This window comes from Salvia miltiorrhiza, chromosome 7, assembly GCF_028751815.1.
Source record: "Salvia miltiorrhiza cultivar Shanhuang (shh) chromosome 7, IMPLAD_Smil_shh, whole genome shotgun sequence".
Taxonomy (NCBI): Eukaryota; Viridiplantae; Streptophyta; class Magnoliopsida; order Lamiales; family Lamiaceae; genus Salvia; species Salvia miltiorrhiza.
The window spans coordinates 55,467,790-55,492,917 of NC_080393.1; the positions used below are offsets into that span (position 1 = coordinate 55,467,790).

At 34.9% G+C, this 25,128-nt stretch overlaps 4 protein-coding genes across 4 annotated transcripts; 3 read left to right on the forward strand and 1 right to left on the reverse strand.

Moving 5' to 3' along the window:
* The first annotated feature begins 2,514 nt into the window (after nucleotides 1-2,514).
* Nucleotides 2,515-3,720, forward strand: LOC130994939 (uncharacterized). Its single transcript, XM_057920123.1, has 3 exons — nucleotides 2,515-2,781; nucleotides 2,891-2,998; nucleotides 3,313-3,720. Exons 1-3 carry the CDS (start codon nucleotides 2,542-2,544, stop codon nucleotides 3,652-3,654), a joined length of 690 nt encoding a protein of 229 aa, XP_057776106.1. The 5' UTR covers nucleotides 2,515-2,541; the 3' UTR covers nucleotides 3,655-3,720.
* A 4,373-nt stretch (nucleotides 3,721-8,093) lies between these two features.
* LOC130994866 (ATP-dependent 6-phosphofructokinase 6-like) lies at nucleotides 8,094-16,765 on the forward strand. The gene is made up of 14 exons (XM_057919977.1): nucleotides 8,094-8,613; nucleotides 10,384-10,430; nucleotides 10,525-10,564; nucleotides 11,326-11,388; nucleotides 11,500-11,637; nucleotides 12,015-12,173; nucleotides 12,315-12,368; nucleotides 13,097-13,165; nucleotides 13,527-13,656; nucleotides 13,959-14,212; nucleotides 15,307-15,355; nucleotides 15,431-15,585; nucleotides 16,365-16,491; nucleotides 16,593-16,765. The coding sequence occupies exons 1-14, from the start codon at nucleotides 8,512-8,514 to the stop codon at nucleotides 16,643-16,645; spliced, it is 1,440 nt and encodes a 479-aa protein (XP_057775960.1). The 5' UTR covers nucleotides 8,094-8,511; the 3' UTR covers nucleotides 16,646-16,765.
* A 935-nt stretch (nucleotides 16,766-17,700) lies between these two features.
* Nucleotides 17,701-20,258, reverse strand: LOC130994922 (serine/threonine-protein kinase Aurora-1). Its single transcript, XM_057920069.1, has 9 exons — nucleotides 20,064-20,258; nucleotides 19,601-19,717; nucleotides 19,236-19,382; nucleotides 19,058-19,153; nucleotides 18,838-18,933; nucleotides 18,663-18,759; nucleotides 18,375-18,492; nucleotides 18,162-18,234; nucleotides 17,701-18,072 (listed from the first exon to the last, which is right to left on the reverse strand). The coding sequence occupies exons 1-9, from the start codon at nucleotides 20,097-20,099 to the stop codon at nucleotides 17,971-17,973; spliced, it is 882 nt and encodes a 293-aa protein (XP_057776052.1). The 5' UTR covers nucleotides 20,100-20,258; the 3' UTR covers nucleotides 17,701-17,970.
* A 2,106-nt stretch (nucleotides 20,259-22,364) lies between these two features.
* LOC130994961 (glutamyl-tRNA(Gln) amidotransferase subunit C, chloroplastic/mitochondrial) lies at nucleotides 22,365-24,712 on the forward strand. Its single transcript, XM_057920175.1, has 5 exons — nucleotides 22,365-22,632; nucleotides 22,732-22,772; nucleotides 24,041-24,096; nucleotides 24,415-24,466; nucleotides 24,541-24,712. The coding sequence occupies exons 1-5, from the start codon at nucleotides 22,453-22,455 to the stop codon at nucleotides 24,614-24,616; spliced, it is 405 nt and encodes a 134-aa protein (XP_057776158.1). The 5' UTR covers nucleotides 22,365-22,452; the 3' UTR covers nucleotides 24,617-24,712.
* The last annotated feature ends 416 nt before the right edge of the window (nucleotides 24,713-25,128 follow it).

A 25,128-nucleotide genomic window follows, 5' to 3' on the forward strand; every position in this document is an offset into this window, starting at 1 on the left:
ACGGCCTGAATTGAAGAAAGTGGATGGATCCCGACTGTATCCAAAAGCATGTTATACGCTTGAAAGGGATGAAAAGAAAATCTTACTTCAATGGATCAAGAGTCTTAAGTTTCCCGATGGGTACATGTCAAATATTAGCAGATGCGTTGATTTGAACGCTCTGAAGATGCATAACATGAAAAGCCACGACTGTCACGTGTTCATGCAATTACTGCTACCTGTAGCCTTTAAAGAACTTCTTCCTAAGAATGTTTGGGAGGCAATTACAAAGTTAAGTTGTTTCTTTAGAGAATTAACAGCCCGCAATATCTCAATACATGATATGGGAATACTCAATGAGAAGATATCAGTTACTCTATGCAAACTTGAGCGTATCTTTCCCCCGAGTTTCTTTGATTCAATGGAGCATCTACTAGTTCATTTGGCAGATGAAGCACGATTGGCTGGTCCAGTGCAGTATCGGTGGATGTATCCTTTTGAACGATATTTGAGGACATTGAAAAATCATATCAGAAACAAAGCCAAGGTTGAAGGATCCATCAGCAATGCATATATACTAGAGGAAATGTCCACATTCTCTTCATATTACTTTGAGGATCATGTGACTACAAAGTGGAGAAATTTGCCTCGCAATATTGAAGAGTCTGTTGAAGAAAATGATGATCCTAATCAACTCTTAATCTTCAAACCAGTTGGACGTCCGATTGGGCGAATGACAAAGAGATACATGGATCCTAAAGAATACATGGCTGCGCATATGTATATTTTGAGCAATTGTGCGGAGGTTGCAAACACATATATCAAGTGAGTATTGTTGACTTGTCTTGTGTATATCAATTCTCGACGTACGTAACTTATAATTTTTTTCGTTATATCTTAGGATCTTCGAGGACGAAATGCGCTACGTAAATCCTTCACTAACCGAAACGGAGTTAGAGAGTGCTTTCGACAACGATTTTATGGTGTGGTTTGGCCATTATGTAAGATGTGACAAATTTATATTTAATATACATTTACTTGACTAAAAATGGGCTTGCAAACCTAAAAGATTGTGTGGAACAGGTGATTCGCCCTTCTAACAATGATTTGAACCCGTATATCAAGTCGCTTGCAGCCGGGCCTTTAACTGAGATTGAGACATACTCCGGGTATTTTGTGAATGGCTATAGATTTCACACGACTGATCTTGATGGCGAGCGCGCAACTGTGAACAGTGGTGTGTGCATAAAAGGCTCGGTCTATGGTAGAGATGTGCAAGACTTTTATGGGCGTCTACAAGAGGTGTGTGTGCTGGAGTATGGAGGGTATCCAATTAAGAAGACAGTCTTGTTCAAATGTGAATGGTTTGACTTGTCTGCTCGGGGAACTTCTATTGATACAAACTTCAAGTTGGTATCAGTGAACCAGACAAGAAAATATCAGAAGTATGATCCGTTTGTTTTAGCGAGTCAGGCAGTTCAAGTGTTTTACTGCCCCTATCCCAGTACGAACCAAGCAAAGAAAAACTGGTTGTCAGCATGCAAAGTCAACGCAAGATCAAAGGTTGAAGTCTCCACTGCCGCATCTAACTCAACATTAGATCAACCGTTTCAAGAAGAGGTTGTTTCTATTACGTCTACCCACACAACTGTGGACATTGACCCACCAATTCTTGTTCATCCCCTCGGTGGAATCGTTGACATTGAAGATGACGATGACCCAGAAGACGACGACCAACCGTTGACATTTGATGACGACGACAGTAATGATGATGACAGTAGTTGAGGTTATTTGGCAATGTATTTGTTTATGCTTGTTATTCATGTGTGATTAGAAACTTCCTGCAATTTACATACTGTCTATACTTATCTTAATCAATTTCTGTGACATGAGTGTTATTTTGATCACTGTATACAGGTTGTGTCTATACTTATTTGAATCAATTTGAAATAGGTACCATGTCTCATCGTAGAGGATTGTTGGGGTTTGGTAGTCGGTCTTCTGGGCCTGAGCAGGAGCGACAGTCCTCCTCAGGCTCTGGGCCGTATATTTCCGCGACTCCAGAGTCTGGTTCCCCTCCACAGAGCGCTGCTGCATCTGGGTCTAGAAGGCCCAAAGGCAAATCAGTGGCACAGATTAGGGCCGAGTGTGCTAGGCGCGACGGGGGGATCCTCTTTCAGAGGAATACTGTTGGGTAAGTATTTTTATTTAAATCATTATTTGTCTATATCAAGTAATTCTTTAAATTATTTTGATATATTGGTACAGTAAGTTGATCGAGCCCCCGGGGATCTCCACCTGCTGCACGAACTCGTTTAAGAGGATTCCGAACCCAGGCGGGTACACGTGGAAGTTAACTCTGCCAACGGTGCAGGAGTTGTATTTTGAGGAATTCAAGGTAAATGAATTTCTACTATATATAAATTTAGCATTATATATTGTTAAAATGTTATATTAATTTCACCAATATATTCAACAGAAATAGTTTGCTTGGAACCCTGATGATGAGGCTGATGTGAAAAATATGTGGTTAGAAAAGGCCGCAAAAGGTACAGTGACAACATGAGCGAGTATAAGAGACAGCTCAAGCAGAAGACCGAGGCAGGGGAGATGATGGAGACACCGCTGGGCATGTCCGACACCTTTTGGACGGGACTCAAGGCATACTGGGATCAAGATGAGGTTAAGGCCGTCTCTAGGCGCGCACGTGAGAACCGATACTCTGAGCCCGATGGAGTTGGTACAGGGATCAGTCGGCACGTTGGAGGGTCTCAGTCGAGTCGTATTCTGCAGCAGAGTCTGGTTAGTAATTATCGATTAAGTATTTATCTAATAAATATAAATATTAATATATATATATATATATATATATATATATTACCTTATTTTTCTTATATAAATGCATGAACAGCTCGTGGATGGTGAAGTCCCCCCAACTGCATCTAACTACAGCACTTTCCTCCGCCTACACATGTACGCAGATGGAACTTTTGTGTCAGAAAAGGATGCCAACCTTGATGTAAATGTTTAAGTTTGAACAAATATTAGTAATACATAGTAAAATGTACTCCCTCCGTCCCGGCTTTTGGTATCCAGTTGAGAACGGCACGGGTTTTAATAAAGTGATTGATGTGTTGTGAGTGGAATAAGGGTCCCACATTTTATGTGAGAGTTAAAATAATTAAAGTTGAGTAAGGGCTCCACCTACTTTTACCAAGAATGGAAATGGATACTAAAATGTGGGACGACCAAAAAAGGAAAGTTGGATACTAAAAGCTGGGACGGAGGGAGTATTTATTTTATAATAATTGTGTATTGTTATGTATGAATTAGGCGGAGATTCATCGTGTTGCTGCTGAGACAGGACGAGAGGACCGACTCGATGAGGTCTACTTGGAGCTCGTACGTCCCGGTAGGTCACGACTGTACGGCACTGGAAGTGCCGGTGTGAGCCAGTTCAGTAGGGGGTCTACCAACAGTACATGCTCTTCCCAGATGTCTCAGCGGATGTATGAGACTCGGATCTCCACACTGGAGGAGCGTCTCCAAAAGGCTGAGGAGGATAGGGCGGCCGAACGAGCAGCACGTGAGGCCGAACGAGCAGCACGTGAGGCCCTTGAGCAGCGGATGAGTCAGTTCGAGGAGATACTGAGGCGGTCGGGTCAGCTACCTTGAGCATCACTTCTATGTATCTATATCATGTTGAACTTTTTTTTTTTTTATGTTATGTTTCTGAACAAACACAATTACACTTGAACTTTGTTTAACATTTGTGTTTTGTTGAACAATTTAATTGTTTTATGTTTTCAAATCGTTCTATTTATTGTGAGTGAATTCAAGGTATGCAAATGAATTCAAAATACATTATAATTACAAAATGAAAATACTTATAAAATTAATAACATATTGATTAATAAATAGATATATTGTTTCGACATAAAAATAAAGACATATATGCAAATGAATTCAAAAATACATTAAAACTATCAACTTAAAATACTTATGATTAATAAACTATATTGATAAAAAAAATAAAAAAAAAATAAAAAAAATTAAAAAATAAATATTTATTTGCCATAAAAATACGGGCGGCACGAGACTGGTCCGTAATTAACAACATTACTTGGATATAATCTCCTCATATTCAAATGTTATGAATATATGATATATATTGTATATTGAAATAGCCTTTAAATGATTTAATAGGCAATAGATATATCAATTATACGAGTGTTCTCTACTGGAGACAATTGAAAAGGAACTTCAAGGTTAAGCGTGCTTGACTTAGAGCACAACTAAGATGGGTGACCCACTGGGAAGTTCGCCTAAGGTTTGAAATATTATATAAATACGAAAGTATTAGTGGAGATAAATAAATAAATAAATAAATAATTTAAATAATTATATAATTTAAATAATTATTTCATTACCGGCGGCATACTGCCGCCGGTAATTGGCGGCGGAAAGGACCGCCGGTAATCTCCAAACATCGACGACCATCGATGTGGTGGTGGTGATCACCGGCGGCAATGATACCGCCGCTGGTTACCGGCGGCTTGTAGCCGCCGCTGATTACCGGCGGCACTGACCGCCGGTAAACGTTCGGGAAACCACCTGAGCTTCCCGAGAAACTCCACCGGCGGTAGGGCCGCCGCCAATCTCCGGCGGCTGAGCTTCGCCGCCGGGATTCACATCTCCGACGAGATGAATACCGGCGGCACCCTGCCGACGCTAATGCCGCCGGTAATTGAATCGCCGGCGGCCGTCCCTTTTTTACCGGCGGGAAATGCCGCCGGTAATCACTTATTTTTTTGTAGTGATTTTAAAAGAGGTTTTTATTAGAACATCTTTCTATATACATATATGTATATATATATATATATATATGTGTGTGTTAGAACGTTCGAACTTTCGATCCTGTTAGAACGCTCGAACTTTCGATCCACATATAATATATATATTATATGTGGAAAACAATCGCTAAGGAAAGCGATTGAAAATGAAATTCATATTAAAACAATCCAAAAAGTATCAGCATAGTTAGACATCATATAATATTCATATTAAAAATAAATAAGTCAAAGTTTGCATAATTTTTTTAAAACTTTTAAAATTCGTCGAAAAAATTAAAATATGTCCAAAATTTGTGTATTTAAACGCCGCTAAAAATATTAAAATATTTTATATGCGTTGCATTAGGTGTAAATGTTAATTCAAATATAATTTGCCAAATATATTTTCAATAGCGATCATTGATTTATTTCGTCACAAGATAATAAAATAATTTCATTAAATAAATAATACAATAGGCGTGCGCGACAGCTCAATCAGCTTAATTTGACTGGTTCATCAAACCTAGAGTCTATTATTGATCTAAAACTTGACTTATAATTATCTGCATTTTATTTTAACGACGAGCGGTTAACATGTGCATAAAATGACATAATTGAATTTTTTAAGAGAATACTTAATTAATTATGTACATCATCGCATATTCTGTTTTTTTTATCTCATCAATATTAAATGATCATGGATTAAATAATTAGAGGATAAGTATGTAGTAAGAGTTTGCAAATTTATAAAGACAATCAAACACTTTGAAACAATTAACAATTTTCAAACGTCATTTGGAACTGTATAAGCAATATACTACGTATTAATGAATAATTAAACTAATTATTGTAGTTGAATTGTTTTTTTATATTCTAGTTGATATTTTTATTTTATTTTGTATTTATTTATTATAGTTGAATTAGCATTGTATAAATAAACGGCTAGGCAGTAGGAAGGTGTGGGGTTTGCCTAGGCCCTAGGCGGTTCTCGATTTTCATGTTACTTTTTAGTTTTTACTTTTAGCCTTTGTCATCTTTAACTTATTTATTTTATTATTTATTTAATTGTACATTTAATTTATTAGACTTTTTTTATTAACTTTTTAAAATATGCTTAATAATGATTATTCACTTTTTTTATTAAAAAATCTTACTAATTAAGTTGTGCTTTTTTTATCATTTATTCTATTAATTTTCGAACAACAATAGTTAATGTACAAATAAATAAAACTTTCATTATAATTATCTTAATATTCTAAACACAATCAAGACGACGAAATCCAACTAAATTATAGAGATACTTCATAGTTCCATTCAACCAGTATATCGGTGGATTTAAATGATTCAAGAGACCTTTGATTTGAGGGAGTTAATAAATAAGACTGATAGAATAAAATATGAGTGTAGAATGATTAAATAATCAATTTAATTTTATAGTTATAAATGATTATTCAATTGAATGATTAGAGTGTAATCGAGTTATCAATCATTAACGAATCATGTAAATTAAATTAAATTAAATTGTTTTCTTATTAATTATATTTTATCACTCAAACCAAATATCTATATAGTGTAAATGAATTGTAACTTTAAAATAACATACAAATAATAAATAAATTGAGTTTTTTTCTTGAAAGGTCAGAAAAATGCGCTTATTTTGTTAAGCTTTAATGCTTTATAAATAAATTTGTGACTACCTCTGCCAAAAATAAATAGCGGCGCTCTCTGCTTTTTGCCGACAACGATATTTATATGAAAGAAAAAAGAATAAATGCGAAACACATGGATGGCATATATAAAGAATTAATCCTTTCCTTTTTATTGGGTGGTGCTGCAATCATAGTCCCTAAAGTGGAATATCGCTTTTGAGTTACAACCAACATTATGCAATCGTAACAATCATTTTTTTTTTTTTTTTTTGGAGAAATTGAGGAGGGGGAGCAGTGGAGTTTGAACTCGGGATCTCACTGTTCACACACAGGAGATCGTACCGTCTGGTGTTCCCTTGGAGACCGTAACAATCATTTTTATGTTCACGCGCACCCAACGGTGGAATGTATGAGGGTGTCGGGCACCTTTGTGCGCCATAGAATTTACCTCACTTATAATCGCACTTGAATGCTTTAGCTGTCAAAAATTTAAACACTAAACTCAGTCTAATACCAATAGAAGAGTAATCGCATAGGGTTGGTTTGCTAGAAATAATTAAGGTGTATAATATTCCCCGTCCTATAACAAATATCCTGATTTTATTTTTGAGTTGTCCCATAATAAAAGTCATAATTATATTTATCTCACAAAATAAAAATAGGCTCCACCACTTTTTATTTTTTACTTTTTAATCATACTCACCTAAATTTTCGTATGTAAACAAATTAGAACACTTGTTTTGAGACTGAGGAAGTATATATTAAGACATCCCAAAAAGAAATATGGAATCATCAAGGTAGGACGAATGGAGTATCTATTACGTCCTAATATGTTTCCCTTCTATGTGTTTATACAAATATTTTGAATATTGTATACCATATAAATGTGATATGTAATACAAATTTTAAATATATTATTTATTAATTTTATCCAATAAATTAATTATCAAAATTTAACTCCTTTACCACAAATTATTTTTATAGCACATAATTTAATATATAACTAAATATAATATTAATATATATATTTTTTAAAATTAATAATATTGATATATTAGATATAAAAGATATCACATTCAAAATATTACGCTTTAAATATATTACATTTCATCTCATATACCATAGAATCACCATACTTACCGAAACTCAAATCAAACTCAACTCTTTGTATTTTAACAAACTTCGAGTAATGTAATATTTTATTCGTTCTCACAAAATGTATCAAGTTTATTTTTAATAAATTTTTCACTCATAATAAAGTGAGATTTTTAATTCACTCACAACACATTCAACTATTTTATCGTGTCATTTACAAATGAATATATTTTTATAAGGACCGAGGAAGTACTAATTAATTTATATTGACAAATTTATCTAGCAAAATAAGATATTTTGGTACGAGTTCAATTCATATGTATCAATCAATCCATCCCGATAAAAGCACACATAAAGACAAAATTAGAAAAGAGAAAAAACTACTAGTATTAGATAAAAAAGAAAAAAAAACCGAAAAACAACTAACTCCAACAAAAAAAAGAAAAACCAAAAACAGCCTGAAACCTACCCAAATATATATATTTCCCTTTCTAGGCAAATATAAATTAATAGGTCGGCCCTTATTATAAAGCAATGGAAAAAAGAAAAAAAAGCTATCCATTTTTTAAGCTCCAAATTTCAACAGAATCCGAGTTGACCAGAATCTTCCATGTTCCACACCACACAATTCAACAAGGACACAACAAGTGGTACCTCACGCTTCGGTCATCGTACACGAGCTCAAACCAGCAACTGTGCGGAAAGCGCAGCTTCAAATCAAGCGTCAGAAGTAGCGCCACCTGTTTTTTCAATCAGCCGTCTAGAAGAATTCGACAATTAAACTCCTAAATCCAAGGGAATAATTTTCGTCTTTTTGGCTTGCGGCTTTAGACCACTGTTAATCGAAGAATTCCGCTGTGAAAAATTCAGATATACTGTGTTTGACAGCTTGTTTATTTATACACCGGTTTTTTGTGGATTCGTTTTTTCGTGATCGGGTGAATTCTCGCTAGATTATGGGTTCGCAGAGTAATTTTCAGATGAAGGTGGTTCCAGGAGAGTTCGGCTACGTTCTCCAAGATGTGCCTCATTTGTCCGATTACATTTCCGATCTTCAGGTAATATGCTGCGTGTGGATTCGTGACGCGCGGTATTTTGTGGATCGTGTTTTGTTTGATGAATTGCAGTGTGGGAGGGAGCTTGTATGAATCTGAATGCATGAGGTGTTTTGCTTGAATGTTGTATTTTGCATCGGCTAATTTTGTTACTCACTCTTTTTTATCCTTAATTTTATTCGTTTGAGTTGCGATTTGGTCCTAGTTTTTGGTGATCATACTCTAATGCGCTGGATTATTTGTTCGATTAGATTATGCTACTTGACTGAGTGTGTTTATTTTGTGTCGGTGTTTTCAGAATTCCAGTTTCATGATTCCGTTTTCGGAGTCGTCTAGCATGTTGTTTAATGTGTTGTTGGATTGTGTCGTGGACTTTAGTTTGGTGGTTTTGCATGCAAGATCATTATTAGATCACTTTGGGAGTTTGAGGCAAAAATTCATAAGGTGTTGTGGGCCGTCTTAGAAAATTTCATTGGGAGCTCCACTTAGTAGAAATTTGCTTCAGCAGATGCTGCCTTCTCGTCAATCTTCAGCTCCCAATGCCTTTTCCTGTTCTTCGTCACTTTGAGTTTGAGACTTCGAGAAGGCAAGTTTTGGGCGATTCAGTTCGGTAATGGGGGATTTTACCCCTAAAGGTCCTCTTCGGCGGTGAATCGGTGATTGGGACTTTTGAGTTTCGCACAAGATTCAGGTGTTTTGGCTATCCTATAAGCATAGATAAAATAAAAAAGAAAAAGAAATTGATTGGTGGAGGCGATCCCCATGAGTCTTACTCTGTCCGCCACGCTGTGGATAAATCTTGTGTATGTAAAGAGTTAACTCATGTGCTGCATGTGAATATTAGATGCACAAGTATACCTTTTTCAAATATCTATGCATCTAAGAAACCTAGAATTCTGTGGTTTAGCTTCAGTTTGCATGTGTATTTTGCATTACAATGTGAATGAGGATTGGAGATATTGATTGTTGGGATCATAAAGAAAAATATATCCTAACTGATTCTTTTTCCTTGGTACGAGTCTATCACATTTATCAGTAAATGTGAAATAATTGTTCTGTAAATATGCTTCATGGATACATTGATTTTTCCACTATCCTTTTTTACCTTAACTTCTTAGGAATTGACTGCTCAAAGTTGGTTAGTACTCCCTCCGTCCCTGAAATAAGTTCCTCTTTTTCCTTTTTGGGACGTCTCCCAAATAAGTTCCTCTTTCTTTCTTTCCATTTTTGGACAACTACCCCACCACTAATAATACTTTATTTATTCTTACTTTTCACTTTTTCACCACTCCCAATACTAATTATAGTAACACTTTTTCACCTTTTCACCACTCCCAATACTCTAATTATTACATATTTTTCTCCAGTATCAATACACTTTACCACTTTTCCTTAAAACCCGTGCCGTCCCCAAAGAGGAACTTATTTTGGGGAACGAAGGGAGTATTTAATTCCACAGCCAAGGCTTTATCCGGAACCTTTTGTGTGTTCTGAGTTAAATAATTCTCATTTAACATAGCATACTTAAGGTGAGAAGTATCCCATAATAGGGAATAATAAAGAGATGAATTGTAACAGAAATTTGTACTTTTTTGTACTGGCATGGATTTGTTTAAGCAGTCTCTTTTAGGAAATATAGAAGATGGTAGGAGGACTAACTCAGTCTGGTCCCATGTGTCAATGATTTCATTATTGTTTTGTACCTTTTGTTCTAAATTAGTTTCAGTGCCTTTGTTCTTTACTTATTCACTTTTGTGCTTGAACATTTGTCAGACTTATCCCAACCCCCTACGCTCCAATCCCGCATACTCAGTGGTTAAGTGAGTTGAATTTTCTTTCGTGGATCTCGTTACTTTCTCACAATTGTATTATTGTTGACAGTTATTAATAATGCGTTGTTACCTCTGATTACAGGCAATACTTTGTTGACATGGATGATAGTATCCCTGAAAAGGTATGCTCTAGTCTGCAGCTTTGTTTATGTAGCCCGGGTTATAAGTGAGGGAGTTGCATTTATTCCTTTTGGTTTGGCTTTAACTCTGGTTCTGCCTAATGAATCTAAGCATGTTCGCACTAACTGCTTTAAGGCTGAAATGGGGCTTCTGAAATGATAAGGCGCCCATAGGTAGCAATGTCATAGACCAATACTACCCTACTGGAAAAGGGAAAACTGTCCTAAGGTTTGGAACTGAAGTTGATTTTGTTATATGTTCTCGAATGCTGGAGTATAAATGTCTTAAAAGGCGTCATAATTTAAACTTTTAGTTTTCTCTAACAATGTAAGATTTGAAAAATTTGTGTCCCTGGGCTGCTTATCATTTAATTTCATGTGACTGATATACTCCCTCCATCCATGAAAGAACTTCCTAGGAGGGAGTGACACGAGTTTTAATAAAAAGGTTGTTGAGTGTATTGAGAGTGGAGAAAAGGTTGTTGAGTGTATTGGGAGTGGTGAAAATGTGTTGTAATTATAGTATAAAAATAAGTAGGAAGTTTTGTTGTGGACGTCCCAAAAAGGAAAAGTAGGAAGTTCTTTCATGGACGGAGGCAGTATATGTTTTGTAATATATAGATCTCCAACCTTTTTGACATAGTATACATTAACTTTCCATGCCAACTCAGAGTAATTCATTCTTATACTTGGTGTATTTTAAATGATAATGAGTGTTTCAAAATTCAATAAGTCAATAAGCCACACTATGAATATTTTTACAGATTGTTGTTCACAAGGATACTCCAAGAGGGGTACATTTTCGGCGTGCTGGACCTCGTCAGCAGGTACTACTACTACTACTACTACTACTACTACTACTACTACTACTACTACTACTACTATTATTATTATTATTATTATAGCTAAATATGGCTATATTTTTACTGAGTCTGCAGGTCTATTTTGCATCAGATGACGTACTTGCTTGTATTGTGACATGTGGTGGTTTATGTCCTGGGCTAAACACGGTGATCAGAGAAATTGTACACAGCCTTGATTATATGTATGGGGTCAGCAAAGTCCTTGGAATAGAGGTAAGTTGTCTGTTCGTGAATTAATTGCATTTTTACAATTTATCTTTTAGATTTCACCACTTACATTTTAAATCATGAAATCTGGTCAAGACCTGTCAGCCTTTTCTTTGTATCCCAGGAGAGTTTGTTTAAAAAGGCCTAATCTAGACCCTTATGCCTGTTTTCTGTTTTGAGATCCTGGTACCTTTAACCTGTCAGACCTACATCTTTATCTTTCTGATCGTCCAGTTTATGCAATGCATCTTTTTGGTCATCAGATATGCTGGTATAAAAAAGTGCTAAAGTCTCATATTTTCTTCAGTGCAGTTTCTTTGTTGAGGTTAATTAATTTTTTGTACATATCTATAATCTGAAAATGGTGGCATCTCTTTTCTTAGGGAGGCTATAGGGGTTTTTATTCAAAGAATACAATTAATTTGACGCCAAAGCTTTGTAACGATATACATAAGCGTGGTGGGACAATCATTGGATCTTCTCGAGGTGGCCATGATACCACAAAGATTGTTGACAGCATTCAGGACCGTGGAATTAATCAGGCATGTGTCAGCTTGTACTTGACGCAGCAAGAATCTAAGATTTGTCTTTCTGGAAATTACATCCTTCACATAATTTACTGCTGATGCTTGGCTTTTAATAAACTGCATGTTTGGCTCTGATGAACAGTATTACTGGCTCAGGTTTATATTATTGGAGGAGATGGCACTCTAAGAGGAGCAAATGTAATCTATGAGGTATTGTTACTACCTCATTGATTAGTTCATTTGTGAAAAGCCATAGCATCATTGATTAGTTCATTTGTGATCACAGAGATGTACCATATCTACTCTCCAAGATCAAACAATATTACCATACTTCTCAAACTGCTTTCTGATGAAAAACATAATATAATGGGAACTTCAAGTTATGTGGTTTGAGATTCACGTTTTAGGAAAGTCTATATAAAAAATATTCGACTAAGATGGACTCCAAGAAATACTTAGAGCAAATTTTAAGTGATGTTTCTTTCATGATGTACTGTTACTTTCTCGAACGGATCTTACATGTGATACCAAAAAATCAGGAAATCGTTTGCACACTATGTGAAAAATTTAAGTGATGTTTCTTTTATGTTGTACTGTACTTTCTAGAATGGGTCTTGCATGAGATGCTAGGAGATTGTTTGTTTCCGTCTTTTGTAAAATGCAGCATTCTGTTGGCCTTTTATTTTACATATCCTTCAAAAGAAATTAATGCTCTTGATTTAACTACTACCTATCATTTTGAATTTATCAACATAGGCATTGGGTTACTAGCTTAGTAGCTTACTAGAGAGTATTTCCTTCCTGCTATTGTTGAATGGTTAATACAGTATGAACTTGCTCAGAGATTTTTTTTTTGATTTTCTGATTTATGAAAGGCTTGTGAATTTTTAAAGAGCTATCATTGTTCTTGAGATTAGCATGTCTAATTTGTTTTGCAGGAAATCAGAAAACGCGGTCTAAAAGTTGCTGTTGCTGGTATCCCCAAGACAATTGACAATGACATTCCGGTATCAGTCATCATACATCCAATTAGATAGACTTCCTTTTACCTTGTTCCTCGTATTGATTTTTTTAGTATCAAATTACACGGTTAACTGTGAGGAATGAAGTCTGTTAGTATTTTGCATGCACCTCTGAATAACAACTTAGCCTTCGGGTCTTCATGAATGATCTGTTGTGTTCCATGTTCAAAATGTGTTTCAACCAACTAGATTTCACTAGCAAAAAGAGATAACCTATTTTGTGTTGAATGGATCACCCCTCACATTTGATCATAGGCATGCGGTCTTGTGATTTTCTTTCTTTTATATGCAAACAATCATCATTCCTTTTCATTTTTGACAAGATCCCTTTGGCTTCTATTAACAGGTTATTGACAGGTCATTTGGTTTTGATACTGCTGTAGAAGAAGCTCAGCGTGCCATAAATGCTGCACATGTTGAAGCACATAGTGCAGAGAACGGAGTTGGCATGGTGAAACTAATGGGTCGATACAGCGGTATGATGAGTCTATACAACTAAAAAATCAGAAACATTATGGTGTAAAGAGTTGCACTTTCTAATTTAATTGTAGTTTCACAAAGGTCTTTCCGGAATAACTTGAGATGCCATTTACTATGTAAAGCAAGTAAGACGCATATCGTATTAGCATACAAATAGCTAAGGTCCTTATACAAACAAAAACATGAGTACCTAGCATAAGTTACTATTCTGTGAAGTCTTACAATCTGATCCCCTGTAGTTTCTTTTATGACGGCACAATTTATACATCCTTCCAAAATTGTCGAATTCTTTGTGCAGGTTTTATTGCAATGCATGCTACTCTGGCGAGTCGAGATGTGGACTGCTGTTTGATCCCAGAATCTCCTTTCTATCTTGAAGGAAAAGGGGGCCTTTTTGAATATATAGAGAAAAAGCTCAAAGAAAATGGGCATATGGTCATTGTTGTTGCTGAAGGTGCAGGACAGGAGCTTCTTGCAGCCAAAAATGAAGAAGATGCTTCAGGAAACAAGCTACTTCAGGATGTCGGGATGTGGATTGCTCAAAGCATAAAGGTACAGGTTATATTGACGTTAATTTTCAATTGCAATTTTTTCTTCCATGTATATTTTTTATTAGCTACTTATTACACTCAATAAAGAAGAGGAAAACATATCCAGAGATGAGGACTAGTGCAATGAGTCTTTTGCATTGTCTTGAGAACAAAAAAAGATGGTTATCACTAAACTTGTAATCTATTGTTGCCGTCACACATAGTTTATTAGTTAGCGCCCTCACTGTGATTGTATGTAGAGATGCTGACCTGTAATCCCATGGTTAATGTTTTGACCAAATACCATCCGTAGAATTACTATGGAACACCTTCAGGAACCTAGAACAGTATCAGTTGACCAAGACCACCCAAGTTGCTTAGTTTATCAGGAAGTCTTCTTAATTGCCCTTGAACCGGTAACTATATGTGTTCCCTTACATTTTCCATTCCCGTACGTTTATTAATTAGAGAGAACGATAGGAAAACTAACTTCTTTTTCTTTCTGAAAACCCCAAGAATTTTGTTTGATCCCATTCATTTTTCTTATTGATCCTGTTAACACTGTTATTACATACACAGAAAATTGGGATGTTGAAAGTATAAAAAACTTGGTAGGAAATGGAATACGAAATGAACATAAGTAGGTTTTTTCTTTTTGGCTTTTTGACTTTTTGGCTTAGATCATATAAAAATGAGCATAAGTGGAATCCAGCACTGCCAGATAATGTCTGGGTGATCTTATTGATAGTTGGTCCATATTCGGTGATGTTTGTTAACAAGCTGGTTTCGCTGAGGATGTGTTCTCTTTGATGGCTCCCTTGTTGCTATACTTTAATGGAGGCTCAAAGTAAATTCTAGATAGCAACACTAGGGCTGGGATTCAATTTCAGATTATCGAACTGATCTAATTTATTATACACTTTATTTTATATGTCATGTGTCAAAAACCTCCATGAAGAAGGTTATATTATTGGTGGGAGGCAATAAGCATCGTTGTTTTTTGTGTCTCTTTCATTTGTTCTCTCTGAGAATTTGCAGTACGAGATCATGTTTTCTAGATCTAAACCAACACTATGTCCGCTGAAAATTTATTAAGCTATGTTTCTCTTTTGACAGGAGCATTTTGCGCAGGAAACTAAAATGGCAATTACTCTAAAATATATAGGTTAGAATTACTTGTGTTGAATGCATATTAATTATCCTTTATTAAAATAGCGGCACTAATGTTGATAACATGCAGATCCAACTTACATGATCCGTGCCATTCCTAGCAATGCATCCGACAATGTTTACTGCACACTCCTTGCTCAAAGCGCGGTTCATGGGGCAATGGCAGGGTACACAGGCTTCACAAGTGGGCTTGTTAATGGCCGCCATACATACATTCCCTTCAATGTAAGTGATTTAAGTACAAAAAATATTTCAATATAAGTGATTTTATTTCAAAACATTTCGGAGTTCTAAAGGTTCTTGATTACTCATTGCTTAATTGGAACTCTGTGGGTCTTGCCTTTGCAACTTTGAGTGCTTCGATCCATCATGATTTTTAAATGAGGCTCTGAATACATGTCAATTTTTTGTATTCTCTCTCTTATATTATATTAACTTAGATTTAAATAAGCTAATCCTAGCAAGACCTAACTTATCACTCCTGATATATTTTTATGAGGTGCTGCGTCTAAAGCAGAAAAATCTCTAGTTTTTCAAATTTCATAAGTAAACCCAGATTAATGAGCGAACAAATATACTCCCTCCGTCCACCAAATTTATTCCTTTATTTGCTTTTTGGTCCGTCCCCCAAATATATTCCCTTTCTATTTTGGGACACTACCCAACACATAATTTAATATTTTTTTCCCTTAAAGTGGGACCCTTTCTCCACTATCCATACTCTCAAGGTGGGATCATTTCTCCATTATCAATACATGTTATTCATTATCAATACATTCAACAACTTTTTCAACCACTTTTATTAAAACTCGTGCCGAAAGCTTCTAGGAATAAATTTGAGGGACGGAGGGTATGTCTTATCGTCTAGTATTTGTTGTGCATTCCTCAGAGTCTTCAATATTAAGCATGAATAGGGCAAACTTTTAGTTGCAAATAACACAGGTTTTTTAATGCTCCTAGCTGGATACTATACAAACGTGATGGAAAATGTTTTTTTTTGGCAGCGTATTATCGAGAAGCAAAACAAGGTTGTCATAACAGACAGGATGTGGGCAAGGCTTCTATCTTCCACCAATCAACCAAGCTTCCTGGGAGCAAAATGTCCCAGTGTTTTGAATGCAGGGAATGCAGGTAATACAGACCCCGGTATAAACGAAACAAAAAACACTTGATTCTTGTCTACTTCCACATTCCGATGTATGAGTTATGTACTATAATATCGGATTGATCAGGTCAACTAGGAACAAATGACAAGGTCACCGGTCTATTAGGATGCCTCACCTGAAGCCATGAATTGTCTGTTGATTGTTGAAGTTATTTATTTATTGAACATTTGGGACCTAAAAAATACTTTGTACAATTATTACTCTGAAGTAATAAGATCAGGTCCTTGTATTAAGCTATATATAGTTTAAGGTCTTTGTGTGTTAATTATCTAGTTTTATGCTGAATAGTGAATATAGTTGGTGATTTCAGAGGATGATAAGTGTATAATTTATGAAATTAGCAGCTGAAAATCTCACTCTGTTTCTGTGTATAGTTTGCAACTTCTGTAACAACATAGGTTTCTCATCTTATCGTTGATTTTGAGCAATGTTTTTTTAGGCAGTATTTTTAAGCAATGTTATGAAACTGTTGTATGTGTACATAGTCATGAATAAAAACAAAATCAGGAATGCTTATTAACTAATGTATCAAATTAATATAGATAAAAAAAACTCCACATTGGGAAATTTACATTTGACATGTTAAAAATTACCTTTGAGTAGCTAACTCACATTCCTTACCGATGCATTAAACATAAAAATGTACAGTATATATGAATTCAAATGGGCATACAATGCATTGACTCCAAAAGTTCATATGAATTCAAAGGTGTATTATATTTTTTTTGAGTTCAATATTATGTATTTTCGTTTTCAATATTATGTATTTTTGTGTTTAATATTATTATATACTATTAAAGAGTTCTATGGTACTACGAGAGGACTATGATTGGGCATTATTATATACCTGCGCGTTCGGTTTGGTGGATAGAATAGATAAGATTGATAGGATTGAAGAGATGAATAAATAATCTTTCCAACTTTTGGATGATAAATAATCACTCAATTGTATAATTAGATGCGAGCCGAATTATCAATCATGGAGTACTTGATTAAGGTAAATTATTTTATCAATCACTCAAACCAAGCGTCTCCTAAAAGTATCAATTTTGATTTTAACCAATTGAAGTGTAAATATAAATGTTAACCCATAACAGTATTTTTTTTAACGAACCTTCATTTTAGACAAATTTAACTATTAGTGATATGTGTATGTGTAAAGTCAAAACATTGATTTCCCTCAAAAGAATCAATGTAAATTATTGTCAATAATAAGAAGCATTACATTCAATCAGATAATTGTTTAATGGCAGCTAATGTCACTACCCCAACATGCATAGGAGAGAGAGAGAATGCATATTATATCGCTCTCATCTACATTTAACACAACAGAGATTTATGTTTTAACAAAAATAAAAACACAACAGTGATTGATATAATCTACAATGAGAAGATGATCTAATGATTGGCCAGAAGTACAATGTTACAGCAGCAGCAGCATCAATCAAACCCTGTAAACACCCGAGGGATCGGCATTCTGCACGATCCACGGATGCTCTAGCAGTTTGTGCAGAGGCAGACGCTTCGAAGAATCCTTCACGAGCATCTGCAGATTTCAGAAAGATCGATTAGATATGAATTTGATGAAGAAACTATAGCAGAAAACTTGATATAGGCAAGTATGGGCTAAATTACCTGACTTATTAGATCTTTAGCTGCTGAAGAAACTACCGGCTTTGAAGGGAATTTTAAATCCACTTGGATAATCCTTCACAGAGCAAAAACACAATCAAATTGCAGATTAATAACAAATTAACAATATGTGAAATATAATGTTACAATGCGAAAGACGTGAAAGTTATGTGTATATTATATAGCAGTGAAGTTTGCTAGGATCGCGGATTTTACCTTCTGTACGTGTCTGCGTGTTCTTTTGCTTCAAAAGGTGGCAATCCATAGAGAAACTCGTAGCACAGAATACCAAGGCTCCATATATCTACACTCGCATCATGCTCCACACTCTCAACTGCGTTAAACATTTGGTGTGACTCAATAAAACCAATTTGGGAATACTTGAGAGAAAAAAGACTTTGCTTTGCAGAATGGCTTGATATTATTAGGTGCTCTTGAATTCATCTAAAATTGAAGTAAACATATTTGCCTACTTAACTCCGAATTGCATAAAGATTAGCTTACCCATCTCAGGTGGAAGATAATCTAGAGTGCCACACATGGTCCTCCTACGGTTGAATGTGTGGACAGACCAACCAAAATCTGCAATTTTGAGTTCACCCTAAACAATTGAAAACACAAGTGTCAAAATGAAAATGCTGCAGCGCGTTTCTTTCAACCAAGCACGAGGGATAGTTACCTGTGCTCCAACCAAAAGGTTTTCGGGTTTGATGTCACGATGTATAACATGCTTCCCATGGCAATATATGAGTGCTCGAGCTAATGATGCAATGTACTGCAACATGTCACAAAAACATAGTTCTTTGAGACAGTTATAACAGCATACAAATTCTAAACATCAATAAATGGAGCGTTTATCTGATCCCAATTCGGCAAGAAAATGAGAGGGGATCACTCACTGTTGCAGCGCGTCTTTCACTAAAATATTTGCATTTCTGTAGCTCTTTATAGAGCTCTCCCTTGGCAGCATACTCCAGAATCAAGTAAACTCGTTTCTGCAGTCGATGATCTTACGCTTTAATAAGCCTGGCAACATTTACTTCCAAGTCATAAACTATAAAAAATGCTCGATGATACCTGATCGTAGAAGTAACCATATAGTCGTAGTATGTTGGGGTGTCGAAGATGACTCTGTATCTCGACTTCACGACGAAGCTGGTGCTCAACCTGAGACTCTTTAAGCTGGCTCTTAAACAAGACCTTCAGTGCGATAACGTGATTGCTCTGCTTCAACCAACAATGAGACAAAATTGAGTTTTCTAAGCCCAAGTACATCATACACAGCCAATTTTATCTTTCCAATTTAGTTTCTAAAAGCTATTGATCACAATCACAACACATTAATGGCTGCATATCAAATTGAAATAGCATAAACCTAGGTACAGATCAGAGTAAGCTAAGCTCTACAAATACACAAGATTATTGATTTAAACAGCACTGACCCTCTTTTCTCTAGCGAGATATACATGCCCAAACTTTCCTCGGCCAAGAGGCTTTCCGATGTCGAAGTCATTTAGGGTCCATTTCTTTCTCTCTGCTGCTGTGCTCTCTGAAGAATTCTGCAGAAAAATGGAAATTTCCTTAACATATTCAAGCACATCAACAAAACTGCATCTCAGAGAGGGCGTATTTTGCTCATACAATAAAAAACTGACAGATTATGCTACGAAAACACAATGCACACATGGTGAACCACATGATTTCTCTCCGTCAAAAAAAAAAAAACACACCAGAAATAAAGAAGGAAATCAGAATCGTATTTTTCAAGACAAACTCTAGAATGCAAGAAATAAAAAAAGGAATGAATGAACCTCAGAAATTCTTCAAATTCCTGGACCAAAAATCATCAAACAACCCTAAAACAGATTTTCCGAAACAGAAAATAGAGATATTTTCACCGCCTACCTTGTGCTCCTGTTGAGACTCCGCCGCGATCGCCATCTCCGGAAAAACGCAGAAACCTCACACAGTGGACGTGAGAGAGAGAGAGACGAAACGCTGCAAAATGTATTTGAAATATGTAGAGAGAGAAGAGAGAGGAAGGATGTTTTTGGTTTTTATTGGCGTAATATAGCAACGGTCATATTTCAACAGTAGAGCTGCACATGTGGCATTGCCGCTGCAATCGCTTTTCAAATTATTCGTTTATTAAATTAAAAATTAATCGTTTTTCAAATAGGAGCGTCCCCTCACCGGGCCCATATTTCTAGTTTTTTTTTTTTTTTTTTTGTTCTCAATTTCCCAAAAGCCATGACACATTGTTTTTCTATTTTTCTTTTATTTAGTTTTGTTAAGGTTTTGTATATTATTTTGTATTGTGTAATAATTATATATGTACATAGGATTATACTTTTCTGGATCCACTTCATTTTTAATATTTTAATGTGAATCGAATTGGAACTTTAAATTTTAGATTGTGTCATTATTATATGGTTAAGAAACTACTCGTGATTGGGCAAGCAAGGATTAAGGATTTGTTTGGATTTGCTGAGTGTAGTAAATATGATTTGATAAAAGTGAAATTATACTGTTCAAACACTGAGAATTTTGTTGAATGATACTCTCTCCGTCCCACGAATCTTGACACGTTTGGTTTCGGCACGAGAATTAAGGAATTGTAAATTAGTGTTTTAAGTGTGTAGATAATAAAGTATAAAACTGATAAAATAGGTGAGATAAGGTAATAAAGTGATAAAGTAGGAGAAATAATGTAATTAAGACCCTTATTTTTGGACTAATTATTACCTTATTTGAAAATGTGTCAAGATTCATGGGACGGTCAAAAAATGAATACATGTCAAGATTCATGGGACAGAGGGAGTAGTAAAGTGGGCACTCCAATAGGCTCACTTCTTTTGGGCACGGAGATTAAGAAAACTTATTTTTTTAATAGAAAAGTGGTAGTAAAGTGGTGTGGTCCACACCAATTAAGTACAACTTTTTTACCCAAAAAGAAAAATGAGCCTATTGGAGTGGACGGAGGGAGTACAATATAATTCAAAAAAGAAGAAGTAAGATATAATAAATAAAATAATACTCCGTATAACTTAATTAAGTATTTGAATTTCATAATTTAGCCTGCGACGGATAACTCATCCACTTAACGTTAACTTGTTAAATGATCTAATTTGAAAATAAATTATTACCAGTTACAATTTATATTTATATTAGTAATAATCATATCCAGTCTCTGATTAACTCTATTTGTTAAAAGAAAATAATTAGTCTAAGCATATTTTGAGAAAAAAATTAATCTAAAAATAATTTACTTTTAAAAGAAAATAATATTTTGAGTATAAATATAAACTTAAAATTCTGATCTAAGCTCGATTAAGTTCATGAGCCTCTAAATATTTGATAAATAAAATTTAAAATTCAACTCGATAATAAACAAATCAAATTTGAGCATAAAAATATTTAACTCGACTCGATTCGATTGCATCCCTATCAGTCACGCACTTAGTTACTTTTACACGAGTGATAAATAACACTAAATAATATATAGTTGATTTGCAAAATTCATTAAGCAAGAGTATCAGATGAGGTTAAGCTTATTTTAAAGAGCTTGTAAAATGTGTTTTTTTTTAAAGCTTATAAGTTGTCAAAACGTTTAAATAATTGAGCTTACAAGCTAGAGAGAGAATTTTAATTAGAGAAAAAAACTTTGTTAAAAGAGCAAAATCAAAGAGAGATGAAATTAGTATACAATGAAAGTAACAAATTATATGAAATAATTGTTGCGTTAAAATTATGAAAAATAAATAAATTATAGGAACTTATTTTTCAAAAAGCTTATAAATTATTAAAACTTATTTTTAATACTTATATAAGTTGTTTAAAAACTTATTTTACCAAATACTTAATATCTCAATCAAAACACCCTCCAAGTTCAATCAAATCATTATCTTTCCAAAATAAGTAGTACTCCCTCCGTCTCACTAGAATTGACACTTTTGAGTTGGGCACAGAGCTTAAGAATAAAGGGTTAAGAGTGTAAAGCAGGTATGGTCCACTTATTTTATATGAGTAGAGAAAGTAGAAAGCGCATACTATTTTGAAAAAATGTCAATTCTAATGCGACAAATAAAAAAGATAAGTGTGTCAATTTTAGTGGGACAGAGGGAGTAGTATTTTTTAATTTATGAGAGGTCAAAATGGACCTTTTGCTGGGTATAAAAGCCCAAATGTGTATACACATGTATTAACAATCTTATTCTATTGGGCTCGGGCTTAAGACCATTAGAATCTTTTCGTTTAGAGAGAGAGACTCCATTCATCATCTCTCATCGTCAGAATGGGTAGCAGAGCAGTTATGCTTCTTCGAGCTAATCCGCAGTTCTTCAGCTTCAGAAACGGCGCTTTTCCAAAAGCATTTCAACCGAGTAAGCGATTTTACGCGGCGAAGTATAGTCTCGAGCCGCCGGATGTTCCGCGTTTGGCTGAGAAAGCTCGGATTTCTCTCTCCCCAAAACAAGTATGAATTTGCATTTCGTATTCTAATTGTTTGAAATGCGAATTTAGCTGCTGATTTTTCTTGTTATCTAATTAGTTATTTCGATTTTGTATTTTGTAGGTCGAAGAATTTGCTCCCAAAATTCGGCAAGTGGTAGACTGGTACTCTCTCCCTCTCTCTCTACAAATACGAGTTATGCGTTTTTAATTTGTGTATTTGTACGTTTATGGCGGATTAGGTGTAATTTTGTATAGATAATGTGTATGATACATGTTTGTTGGTGTGTGCATAAATCTATTATAGTGTAATTGAGTGGAACTTGTTACTCTTTCATAGTCTTTGGAGTTTGCTATCAATTTGGTTTCACTTGATTTTTCATGTGTTTCAGTCTCGTATATTATTTCACGAGGGTACAATACCATTGATGTTTTACTCATGGTATTATGTTCAACTACAACACGATATCCAACATTGTGCTGCTGCAACTTGACATTTAGGAATTAGGATCGTTTCTATAAACTTTGTGATTGTGTTTGGTTGGAAAGATTGGTCGAGGAGAAGGATTCATGGAGGCTCATACTTCAGGATAAGAAGAATTAGCAAAATCTCATCCTATTATGATTTTAATTAACGACATGAGTAGTCGTAGGGATCCAATAAGCTGCTGAAGGTCATATAAGAACAAGTCTTAGTATCTTTTCCCCCCCTTTAATGCTTTCTCGTTTTCTTAATTACGTGGATAAATCTTGTAAATATGTTTCAGTATCTTTCAAGGTTAGTGATTTCCTTTGTCCAAGCATTAGAAAATAACATTTGTTAGAACAAAAACTGGTTGTTTCTCCTACAGTGTAGTTGAGTGACTATTAATTGTAATGCCAATACTATGGATTCTTTCAATCATTTAGATTGTGTTTGGTTGGGAAGATTGGGCAAACAAGGGATGGATTCATGGGCGATCTTGTTTCAGGACAATTGATTTCCTCTCTAAGTTTAATATCAATATAAGTAGCATTAGCGAAATTCGCATCCTATAACGGTCTTATTGTATAACACAAGTAGTCGTAGGAGATCCAATCAGCTGCTGCAGATAATCTAGGAACATGTCTTTGTTTCATTTTTCTTCCTTTTATGTATTCTCCTTCCCTATTTCAGAGGATTATTCTTGTAATTATTTCCAGTACCTCTCGAGGTTAGTGGTTTCCCTTGTTTGTGCTTCTGGTATACTAGACAACAATATTTGCTAGAACAAACAGTGATAGTTTCTCTTACAATGTCGTTACTTGAATATTATATGATGTTCTCCGTGTTTTGTGATGGGAATTTTTGTTATTGCTAACGACACGGATTCTTCTATTCATTTCGCTTCATATGATTTCTATGAGTGTTTCATAGTCCACTAAGGAAGTGTTGCATTGTGAATATCGAACAGGTTTGGGCAGCTTCAGGCCGTAGACCTTCAGAGTATCGAACCAGCCATAAGAGCAGGTTATCAAATACTTGCTAAACCTTTTTTAACTTTCTTCTGCTAGTACATGATGTTGCGGGAATACAGAAATCATTATAGGGAAATTTTCATAAACTACTCTCTTCTTCTTGCTTTGCAACTCTATTTGTCTTGCTCTCTGTGAACTTAATTAAAACAAAATGTAAATGTTCTCTTCAATCATAATGAGAAAATGATATTGATGGCTCGACAATATTTTTGTTTTATTGTTAAATTATGTGTAAGCCATGTTGACGCAGCCTCTAATTAATTATTTGATCTTTAGAAATGGAATTTATTTGTTTTCGTGGCATGTACAGATACTGAAGGTGACAATCTGCGCGATGATGTGCCTCAAGTATTTGATAATAGGTAGCGAAATCCGTTCATAAAATGATTGAATTGTGACTTATATGAATCAAAAACTGATTTTGGATGTGTTGCAGGGATGCTATAATAGCCGCAGTGCCCAACTATGAAGATTCATATATCAAAGTTCCAAAGGTCTTAAATAAGGAGTAATATAGTTGGTTCTCATTAACTGACTTTGTTCATCATTTATGCCGGACATTTTGGCTTACCATTTTTCTTGTTTATATTAATATCCCTCTCTCTCTCTCTCTCTCTCTCTCTCACTCACACACACACACACAAACGCGCGCGCACGGAGAAGCAACACATTTACATACTAGTACTATATTTTTACACAACTTGTTAAAACAAAATTGGACTAACATTTTTATTTAGGGGTTTTAGTAAATAAAATTACGATTTATTACAATTTTAGTGTGATTTTTAAAGTGTGGCAAATTAAAGCACAACTTCCAATTCCATCTGCCTAATTATTTTCTATCATCGGATTGTTGAGTTGAAGCTTACGTGAATTAGTTTGCTACATAATATTAATATTACGACGTTTGTAATAAATTGCCAAATATTGAAAATTGAAGTGTAGATACAAAATACAATTTCTTTATAATCTGGAAAATAAAAAAAATCACACGAAACGATGTTGTTTAAGCCTCACAAAAACA

What these genes read in the sequence shown, in the direction of transcription:
- LOC130994961 (XM_057920175.1), top strand. Translation starts at nt 22,453, where the DNA reads ATGGGTAGCAGAGCAGTTATGCTTCTTCGAGCTAATCCGCAGTTCTTC. An exon ending in TTTCTCTCTCCCCAAAACAA is followed by an intron (nt 22,633 to 22,731) that starts GTATGAATTTGC and finishes TGTATTTTGTAG; the next exon opens with GTCGAAGAATTTGCTCCCAA. An exon ending in CCTCAAGTATTTGATAATAG is followed by an intron (nt 24,467 to 24,540) that starts GTAGCGAAATCC and finishes GATGTGTTGCAG; the next exon opens with GGATGCTATAATAGCCGCAG.
- LOC130994922 (XM_057920069.1), bottom strand. Translation starts at nt 20,099, where the DNA reads ATGGCGATCGCGGCGGAGTCTCAACAGGAGCACAAG. An exon ending in TTATCTTCCACCTGAGATGG is followed by an intron (nt 18,493 to 18,662) that starts GTAAGCTAATCT and finishes TGTTTAACGCAG; the next exon opens with TTGAGAGTGTGGAGCATGAT. An exon ending in CACGCAGACACGTACAGAAG is followed by an intron (nt 18,235 to 18,374) that starts GTAAAATCCGCG and finishes TGCTCTGTGAAG; the next exon opens with GATTATCCAAGTGGATTTAA.
- LOC130994939 (XM_057920123.1), top strand. Translation starts at nt 2,542, where the DNA reads ATGAGCGAGTATAAGAGACAGCTCAAGCAGAAGACCGAGGCAGGGGAG. An exon ending in GTATTCTGCAGCAGAGTCTG is followed by an intron (nt 2,782 to 2,890) that starts GTTAGTAATTAT and finishes ATGCATGAACAG; the next exon opens with CTCGTGGATGGTGAAGTCCC. An exon ending in AAAAGGATGCCAACCTTGAT is followed by an intron (nt 2,999 to 3,312) that starts GTAAATGTTTAA and finishes TGTATGAATTAG; the next exon opens with GCGGAGATTCATCGTGTTGC.
- LOC130994866 (XM_057919977.1), top strand. Translation starts at nt 8,512, where the DNA reads ATGGGTTCGCAGAGTAATTTTCAGATGAAGGTGGTTCCAGGAGAGTTC. An exon ending in ACTAATGGGTCGATACAGCG is followed by an intron (nt 13,657 to 13,958) that starts GTATGATGAGTC and finishes TTCTTTGTGCAG; the next exon opens with GTTTTATTGCAATGCATGCT. An exon ending in GGATTGCTCAAAGCATAAAG is followed by an intron (nt 14,213 to 15,306) that starts GTACAGGTTATA and finishes CTCTTTTGACAG; the next exon opens with GAGCATTTTGCGCAGGAAAC.